Raw genomic sequence first — 9441 nt, forward strand, 5'->3', positions numbered from 1 at the left:
CCAAGTGTGGTGGTGCATGCCTGTAATCCCAGCTACTAGGGAGGCTGAGGCAGAAGAATCGCTTAAGCCCAGGAGGTGGAGGTTGCAGTGATCTGAGATGGCGCCACTGCACTCCAGCCTGGGCAACAGAGTAAGACTCTGTCTCAAAAAATTAAAAAAGAAAAAAAAAGAATGACTAGCAACTTTTACATAGCTAAAAAGCAAAACCCAAATATTCATCCTGACTCTAGTCTAACAGATTCTGCAGATAAAATTTTCCCCAAAGCATCTTCCCGCTTAAATGACCTGAAAAAACTGTGAAGTTGATTTAAGTCTCACTTGTGTACATGAAACAGAAATGAGTTCTAGCATAGCCTGCTCTCTCTCTCTCTCTCTTTTTTTTTTTTTTTGAGATGGAGTCTTGCTCTTTTACCCAGGCTGGAACGCAGTGGTGTGATCTTGGGTCACTGCAACATCTGCCTCCCAGGTTCAAGTGATTCTGCTGCCTCAGCCTCCCACATAGTTGGGATTACAGGCGCCTGCCACCACGCCCAGCTAATTTTTTGTATTTTTAGTAGAGACGGGGTTTCATTGTGTTAGCCAGGATAGTCTCGATCTCCTGACCTCATGATCTGCCCGCCTCGGTCTCCCAAAGTGCTGGGATTATAGGCAAGAGCTACCGCGCCTGGTCCAGCCCTCTCTTAAAAGCTTGTGTATGATGTGTGCATAGGAGTTCCTAATTACTCTCTGGCCTAATTTACTTTGGTGTAGCACTGACTCCAATATTAAGGCTGGAGAAGCCCTTTCCAAGATCAGCATCCCAAGCTGGCCTGAGGTGCTTTTCACAGCTTCTTAGGGCTCTCATCTCCTCCTGGGTTCAGAACTGAACCCAAACTACATGCACAGCCTGACTCACAGCTGTGGGTTGCAGTGATTGCTGGGCTTCATTAGGGAGGGGTGTGGTTTCCTGCATGCTTAGTCTTTGGGGGGAGTCTGAAAGAGAATCAAGCATTCCTTATGCCAGTTGCTTAGTCCTTGGGGGGTATCTGAAAGAAGCAAGCACTTCTTAGATCAATATTTTCAAGACTCATCTGATGCAGGCCTCTGCGTGGGGCTGGAGGATAGACTGTTTCTTCAGCTTCTCTCTCTCCAGGGTGGATATGAACTTGAGCCCTTGCAATGAACTGCTTGCATGTTTTCCTCCCTGGGAAATTTGTGTATGTATGTGCAATTATGATGGGGGAAAGGGTTTAAAGATACTTTCAAAAGTGGACACTTCTAGTGTTTGTCCCTTGACAAATGAGTTTCTCGACCTGTTTTTTTTTTCGTTACCAATGCCTCCCCGAGTCTTTTTAATTTCCCCACCCTCACCCCTACCCCATGAAATTTTCTTTTCTTTTTTTTTTTTTTGAGACCAAGTTTCGATCTTTTTGCCCAAGATGGCGTGCAATGGCACGATCTAGGCTCACCTCAATCTCCACCTCCTGAGTTCAAGAGATTCTCCTGCCTCAGCCTCCTGCGTAGCTGGAATTACAGGCATGCACCACCATGCCCAGCTAATTTTGTATTTTTAGTGGAGACCAGGTTTCTCCTTGTTGGTCAGGCTGGTCTCGAACTCCTGACCTCAGGTGATCCACCCGTCTCGACCTCCCAAAGTGCCGGGATTACAGGCATAAGCCACCGCGCCCGGCCTCTTTTCTTTTCAAAACAGGGTCTCACTCTGTCACCCAGGCTGGAGTGTAATGGCATGATCATGGCTCACTGCAGCCTCAACCTCTTGGGCTCAAGTGATCCTCCTGTCTCAGACTCCCAAGTAGCTGAGACTACAGGCATGCGCCACGACACCTGGTTAATTTTTTTTTTTTTTTTGTATTTTTTTGTAGAGATGGGGTCTCACTATGTTGCCTAGGCTGGTCTTGAGCTCCTGGGCTCAAGCAATCCTCCTGCCCCTACCTCCCAAAGTGCTGGGATTACAGGCATGAGCCTCCACGTCTGCCCTGAAATTTCAGTATCACAGCTATATTGTATATCTATTTATGTGCTGTATGTATGCTGTGCTTTATACATAAAACATATGTTTTATTTTTTGCCCCTTTGGGGTGAGATAGAGACCACACTGAGAACACACGCTTTACATAATTAGTTCACAACTTGCCCCTGGCAGCCTCCACCACGTAAAATCAGAAGAAAGCAGCCCAGCAGGGCCTACAAGGAATGTGTGAACGGATGCACATAAAGTGCTTAGCAAAGCATGGTAAACAAGAGCCCTTGTTGTTGTCATTCTTGCTTTAAGCCTAGTCCCAGTGATGTCTGTAACCCTCTCTTGGGCCGAGGAGTCCCATGGCTCTGGAGGGCTGTTCAGAGGACTAAGTCATTCCCAGTCTGGAGCTCTACGGGATCAGTAGGTACCTAAGGGAGTGAACTGGGCTTGGAGGGACTGTGGCCGGAAGACAGCTCTGGGCCTGGTGGTGATAGAACTTCCGATTTCTCAGGAAAAGCCAAGAATGTGGATTTTGGGTGAAACTCCTGAATTTTAAGCATTGGCTCAATTAAACAACAATAAGGCAATGTGAACCGAACAAAAGGGATGTAACCAAAATTTACTGACTTTCCCAGAGTCACGGGCACGGCTGGGATTCCAATAAGGACTCCCAAACCAGTGCTCTTTCCACTTAACCTAACGCACACCCTTCATCTCGCCGCCCCTCCCCACTTCTCCGTCTTTGGGAGTTCTTCGATGCCTCTTCCCCCTTCCCCCCCAGGATTCCCTCCCCATAGGCCACCCGCCTTCCAGCAGGGCGTGGTCTCTACAGAGGAGGTCAGGTCTCCCAGGCTTCCTCAGCATCGACGCCGGGGAGAGCCCTGGGGTTGGGAGCGCCCAGGGCCCGCGAAGGAGGAGGTGGCTCAGGTGTCAGGGCGCACTGTGGGAACCGGCCCCGGGGGAGGCGTGGAAAGGCGGGGCCTGGGACTCGACCAGCCTCTCCCGTGCCGATCGCAAAATCTCGGAGCTGAAACAGCCCGTTGTTCGCAGCCTCCCTCTGACCCGCCACCCTGCCATTGTTTTCCATTCGCCCGGGTCGCGGGTGGGAGGCGAGGCACGCCGGGGTTCTGGAGCTTGGCCGCGCGCCAGGCTTGTGGCCTTCGTCCTCTGGGGCCACTGGGGCGGCCACGCCTCTCCGGCGGGAGGAGAGAACGCGTGGGTCCGGGTGGCTGCTCCGGCCCTTCCGCCTCCAGCTCGGCCATGGGGTCGCGCAGCTCCCACGCCGCGGTCATTCCCGACGGGGACAGTATTCGGCGAGAGACCGGCTGTGAGTGCGCCCGCGCCGGCGGCTGCGGAGGGGACGGGGCGAACCCAGGCGTCTGGGGCTAGGGAAGGGGTTGGGTTGAAGGATGGATGAACTTACAAATCTGGGGTCCGGGGCTCCCCGGAGCTGGAAGACCAAGACCCCAGTGCCTGGGATCGCTGGGTTCGGGGCGGGTTAACCTAGGGGTCCCAGCCTCCAAGTCTGGGGAGGATCCGGGTTCACGGGGTTCGAGTCCAGAGGAATCCAGGCACCCAGGTGTCCTCGAGCCCGGATCGAAGCTGAAGGCAGAGCTGACGGCGGATGGAAGGGATGGCTTTGGTACTTTGGTTTTCGGGAGGTTGCGAGCCGCCCGGGTCTTGAACCTGGATTTTCGCGGGATCGTGTCACTCTCCCTCCGCCCCGGCCACCTCCACCCCTGATTCCCCGGGATGATCGCCCCTTCCAACCAGCCCCCGCTGTTCTGGCCCATCTTCCCGGCCTATTGGGGCGGGTTTCTGGAGCGGGCCCTGCAGAGTCACACACCCCTACCCCACTCTCCTTCCCGCAGTCTCCCAAGCCAGCCTGCTCCGCCTGCACCACCGGTTCCGGGCACTGGACAGGAATAAGAAGGGCTACCTGAGGTGAGGGGGAGCCGGCCTCATAACTTCTGGCCCCTGTCTCTCTGACTCCATGTCCCTCTTTGACCCTCCATCTGGCATCTCTGCCTTACCCTCTTTGAACTTTGGCTTTGCAGCCGCATGGATCTCCAGCAGATAGGGGCGCTCGCCGTGAACCCCCTGGGAGACCGAATTATAGAAAGCTTCTTCCCCGATGGGTGAGGCTTGCTGGGCGTGGGGAGGTGGAGGCGGGAAAACCGGTGTGTGAGTGGGTGGGAGGGGAGGTTAGAGATTGAGGCAGAGTGATGGCCAAGGTGACCACCACCTCTTTCCATTCTGCCCCCTGTCTCCCTAGGAGCCAGCGAGTGGATTTCCCGGGCTTTGTCAGGGTCTTGGCTCATTTTCGCCCTGTAGAAGATGAGGACACAGAAACCCAAGATCCCAAGAAACCTGAACCTCTCAACAGCAGAAGGAACAAACTTCACTGTGAGTTTGTGAGGACCTGCCCAAGTGAGAATGCAGATGTACCCACACCAGGGACAGGCTCCAGGAATCTTCCACTCCCTCCCTGAGCCCATTGGCAACCTCCCCCCTCCTCCAGGGTGGCCTTCTGCTGGAAGAGAGCCAGGGAAGACCTACAGTCCTTTCCCCCTCCCACCCTCTCCCCAGATGCATTTCAGCTCTATGACCTGGATCGCGATGGGAAGATCTCCAGGCATGAAATGCTGCAGGTTGGCAGAAAGCGAGAGCAAGAGATGTGATGTGTGAAGGATGGGATGGTTAAATGCAATGGTGTGAGAGATGGGGTGGGATGATTGGGGAGCTGGGGTGCAGATAATTGGGGTATTGTTTGGGAAATGGGAATGGGTGCAGTTGGAGTGTGGGTTTGTTGGGAGTCGGAGTGTGGAGCAATTGACTATGAGGTTGGGAATAGATCAGTGATTCTTAACTACGGGTGATTTTGCTCCCTGAGTGAATATCTGGCGATATCTGGAGATGCTTTTTGTTGTCACAATGGGGGAGAGAGTGTGCTACTGGCATCTAGTGGGTAGAGGTCAGGAATGTGGCTATATATCATGCAATACCCAGGAAAGCCTTCTCCAACAAGGAGTTATCTGGCTCCAAATGTCAACAGTGCCAAGATCGAGAAACGCTGGAACAGATGTGATGGAATGAGGATGGAATTAGAAACCCTTAGTGGCTAAGGTGGAGAATGGTGTGGAGGATGGATGGAGGTTGGGTGATAAAGTTGGGTAATGAGTTTGAGCATATTTTGAGGGTAGTGCAGGACGGTGAGGGAGAGATAGGAGATTGGTTGTTGAAGCAGTAGGGAAAATTATTGGGGGGATATGGTGAAAAATGGATGAAGGATGGATTATAAAATTAGCAATAACTTTTGGGATGAGGTGGGCAAGGTTTACGAGATGGGGAGTAGCAGCCTTCGTGCCCCCTCCTTATGGCTGCCTCTTCACTCATCTCCCAGGTTCTCCGTCTGATGGTCGGGGTACAGGTGACAGAAGAGCAGCTGGAGAACATCGCTGACCGCACGGTGCAGGAGGCTGATGAAGATGGGGATGGGGCTGTGTCCTTCGTGGAGTTCACCAAGGTCAGAGTGCCCTTGGGGATTGGGGAGTTGAGATCAGGAGTCCCTGGGGCAGACAGACATGGGAAATGTTCAACGGAGGAGGGCGGAAAGATAGGGGTTGCCTGGGAATGATGGGGTCTCTGGAATGGGTAGAACCCTGGGGGAGAAGATTGGGAGCATGGAGAGCTGAGAGTCAAGCCTCTTGCCTGCTATTTGTTTTTCCCTCAGTCCTTAGAGAAGATGGATGTTGAGCAGAAAATGAGCATCCGGATCCTGAAGTGACTCCGTTTGTGCCTTGGGCTTGCTCCTGCAACCAGTATCTCCTTGGAATTCATCCAAAGCCCCCATGGACGCATGGACGCAGGGCGCCAATAAACTGTATTCTTGCTTCTAACTCTATTTAGGGCCAAGAGAGGAAAGCTGGAAGGATGCATACTAAAGTCTAGCTCAGCAGTCCCCAACCTTTTTGGCATCAGGGACAGTTTTTCCATGGATGGGTGACGGGATGGTTTTGGGATGATTCAAGTGCATTACATTTATTGTGCACTTTATTTCTATTATGATTACATTGTAATATATAATGAAATAATTATACAACTCACCATAATGTAGAATCAGCAGGAGCCCCGAGCTTGTTTTCCTGCAACTAGACAGTCCCATCTGGGAGTAATGGGAGACAGTGACAGATCATCAGGCATTAGATTCTCATAAGGAGTGCACAACCTAGATCCCTTGGGTGTGCAGTTCACAGTAGGATTTGGGCTCCTATGATAATCTAATGCCACTGCTGATCTGACAGGAGGCAGAGCTCAGGCGATAATGCAAGCAATGGGGAGTGGCTGTAAATATAGATAAAGCTTCAGCTCGCCTGCCGCTCACCTTGTGCTGTGCAGCCCAGTTCCTAACAGACCACAGACCCGATGCCAGGTCTAGCTCATTTGGTCTCAGAGCTGTGAATCAGCCAGCAATCTTTTGGCTGCAAATCACTGAAAACCCAGCTCAAAGTGACTTAAGTCAGAAAGAAATTTTATGAATTCATGTAATTAAAAAGTCCAGAAGTATCTGCCTTTAGGCACGGCTGGATCCAAGGGCACAAATGGTATCATCAGGCCCCAGTTATTCTCCATCTCCCAGCTCCGCTTTTTCTGTCTGTAAGCCTGATTTTCAGGAAGGCTCTTTCCTAGTGATGGAGATGACCACCATCAGCTCCAGGCTTCTATCCTGCTAACCCAGTAACCCAGTGGGAAGAGATTTACTTATTCCAATAATTCCAAGTGGAGAGTGTCATTGACCCGTTTGTGGTCTCATCCCTACTTCTAGGGGAATGGAACACTCTGAGTGGCCAGGCCTGTGTCATGTGCTAATTCCTAGGGCCAGGGAAATAAGGTCTGAGGATTCAGGATGGGGTGAAAGGTGGTTGCTTAAAGGAAAATGAAATACAATTAGCAGAATAAGGGGAAATGAGTGGTCTGCTCTGCTCGGGCAAAACAAGAAATGCCCATTACTGTGAGGGACCCTTGAAGTCTGGACTCTTAAATGGGTTTTTGCTGATTTCCTGGGTGCATGCTAGGATGATGGGGCTTGATGGGGTAGGGAAGTGATGATGTAAAAATAATAAACAACATATACCTTCCTAGAGTGTGAATGCATTCGAAGATTCTAAGAGTAAGCTTGTTTTCATGGTAAGATGTTCAAACATTGATATAAGACGGAATGGAGTAGGAAGTCCCATAAAACTATGAGACTCTATGTCTGCAGCAGAGCACTCTGGTTGCACCTGTGGGAGACACTGTAATTGCCCTGCTGTTTTTCTCCCTCCCAGAGCTGGTCTTTGGTTGTCTTGTATCAACACATGAGAACCAGTTGTGCTTATAACATCTCAACTCTGCTTTCAATGATATGTTAGTAACTTGAAACTGGCTATAGCGGGAATATTTACACCACAGACATTGGTAAGTGCAACAGGTTAAGGCTTTTTCCTCCTGGAAAGCCAGTTGTTAAACATTTATCTGCACACCACCTGCTAGACATTTCCCATTACTTTGCATGCCAATGGTTTCTTTCCTTTTTTCTTTCTTTCTTTTCTTTTCTTCTTTCTTTCTTTCTCTTTCTTTCTTTCTTTTATCTTTCTTTCCTTTTTTTTTTTTTTTTGAGACAGGGTCTAGCTTTGTCACCCAGGCTGGAGTGCAGTGGCACAGTCTCGGCTCACTGCAACCTCTGCCTCCTGGGCTCAAGCAATGCTCCCACCTCAGCCTCTTGAGTAGCTGGGACTACAGGCACATGCCACCATGCCCAGCTAATTTTTTTTTTTAAAGAGATGGGGTTTCACCATGTTGCCCAGGCTAGTCTTGAACTCCTAGACTCCAGTGATGCACCCACCTCGGCCTCCCAAAATGCTGAGATTATAGGCATGAGCCACTGCACCCAGCCTTACATGCTAGTGGCTTATTTTTGCAAGCACGGTGATGCCTTGCCCGAGGGCTTTGCACGTATTCAGCCTGTATAAGGGGCAGGGTGGAAGTGCCAGAGATTTAATGACATTAGGAGTAGCTCTCAATTAGTGACAGATGGAAATTGGTTGGATAAATACCCAGTTACTTCATCATTCAGATGGCACAATTTAGATACATGTTTTCTTAATTTTCATAGCAATTTCCAGCAGATTTGAGCCCCCATTGCTTACAGTGTTAATTCATTTGCTTGTTAAATCACCCTGTCCTGGCCAGGGGCAGTGGCTCAGGCCTGTAATCCCAGCACTTTGGGAAGCCAAGGTGGGCAGATCACCTGAGGTCAGGAGTTCGAGACCAGCTTGGCCAACATGGTGAAACCCTGTCTCTACTAAAAATACAAAAATTACTCAGGCGTGGTCACATGCACCTGTAATCCCAGCTACTTGGGAGGCTGATGCAGGAGAATTGCTTGAACCCGGGAGGCAGAGGTTGCAGTGAGCCGAGATTGTGCCATTGCACTCCAGCCTAGGCAACAGAGTAAGACTCTGTCTCAAGGCTGGAGTGCAGTGGTGTGATCTTGGCTCACTGCAACCTGCGCCTCCTGGGTTCAAGCAATTCTCCTGCATCAGCCTCCCAAGTAGCTGGGACTAAAGGTGTGCACCACCATGCCTGGCTAACTTTTGTTTGTTTGTTTGTTTGGAGATGGAGTCTTGCTCTGTTGCCAAGGCTGGAGTGCAGTGGTGTGATCTCGACTCACTGCAACCTCAGCCTCCTGGGTTTAAATGATTCTCCTGCCTCAGCCTCCCGAGTAGCTGGGACTACAGGCGTGTGCCACCATGCCCGGCTAGTTTTTGTATTTTTAGTAGAGACGGGGTTTCGCCATGGTGGCCAGGCTGCTCTTGAGCTCCTGACCTCAAGTGATCCGTCCGCCTCGGCCTCCCAAAGTGCTGGGATTACAGGCATGAGCCACCATACCTGGCCTGAACCCCCTTTTTTGGCCTCCCAAAGTACTGGGATTATAAGCATGAGACACTGTGCCCAGCCCAGATCTATATATTTTTAAATAAGTGATTCTGATATCAGAAGATGAAGGAAAAAACTTTTAAAAACATTGACCTAAAGCTTCCGGCCAGGCTCCTAGAGACTGCTATCTATAAGAAGGTCTCCAACAGCCATAAGGCACTGAGCATAGCTCCAGGCCTATAGACTTTAAAGAAAGGTCTCCCCATCCATTCATGCCCACACCTTCTCTAGGAACTCAGTACCAATCACTAGTGCTCCTCATCTAATAAGGATTACTAGAGAGCCTGAGGGATCCCCAGGACTCCACTCGCTGCTCTGGTTGTTGGAGGCACAAACCACTCTCAACAGGAAAGCCCCCAGATCCCACCCAACCTCAGGAGGGGAGGCTTTTGTCAGGCAGATGAGGGGCTGCAGTCTGGCTGCTGGGCAGAAACTGCTGAACGCCACCCTCTGGATGTCAAGTCTGGCAGATGCCTGTGGATTTGTTCTAGAGGGGTCCTGAT

General features: G+C 50.8%; 1 protein-coding gene across 1 annotated transcript; it reads left to right on the forward strand.

The window, feature by feature from the left end:
- The first annotated feature begins 2828 nt into the window (after window positions 1–2828).
- On the forward strand, window positions 2829–7098 carry CHP2 (calcineurin like EF-hand protein 2). Its single transcript, XM_054453361.2, has 7 exons — window positions 2829–3287; window positions 3832–3904; window positions 4018–4098; window positions 4236–4366; window positions 4550–4611; window positions 5364–5486; window positions 5694–7098. Exons 1-7 carry the CDS (start codon window positions 3221–3223, stop codon window positions 5745–5747), a joined length of 591 nt encoding a protein of 196 aa, XP_054309336.1. The 5' UTR covers window positions 2829–3220; the 3' UTR covers window positions 5748–7098.
- Window positions 7099–9441: the final 2343 nt, after the last annotated feature.

This window comes from Pongo pygmaeus, chromosome 18, assembly GCF_028885625.2.
Source record: "Pongo pygmaeus isolate AG05252 chromosome 18, NHGRI_mPonPyg2-v2.0_pri, whole genome shotgun sequence".
Taxonomy (NCBI): domain Eukaryota; kingdom Metazoa; phylum Chordata; class Mammalia; order Primates; family Hominidae; genus Pongo; species Pongo pygmaeus.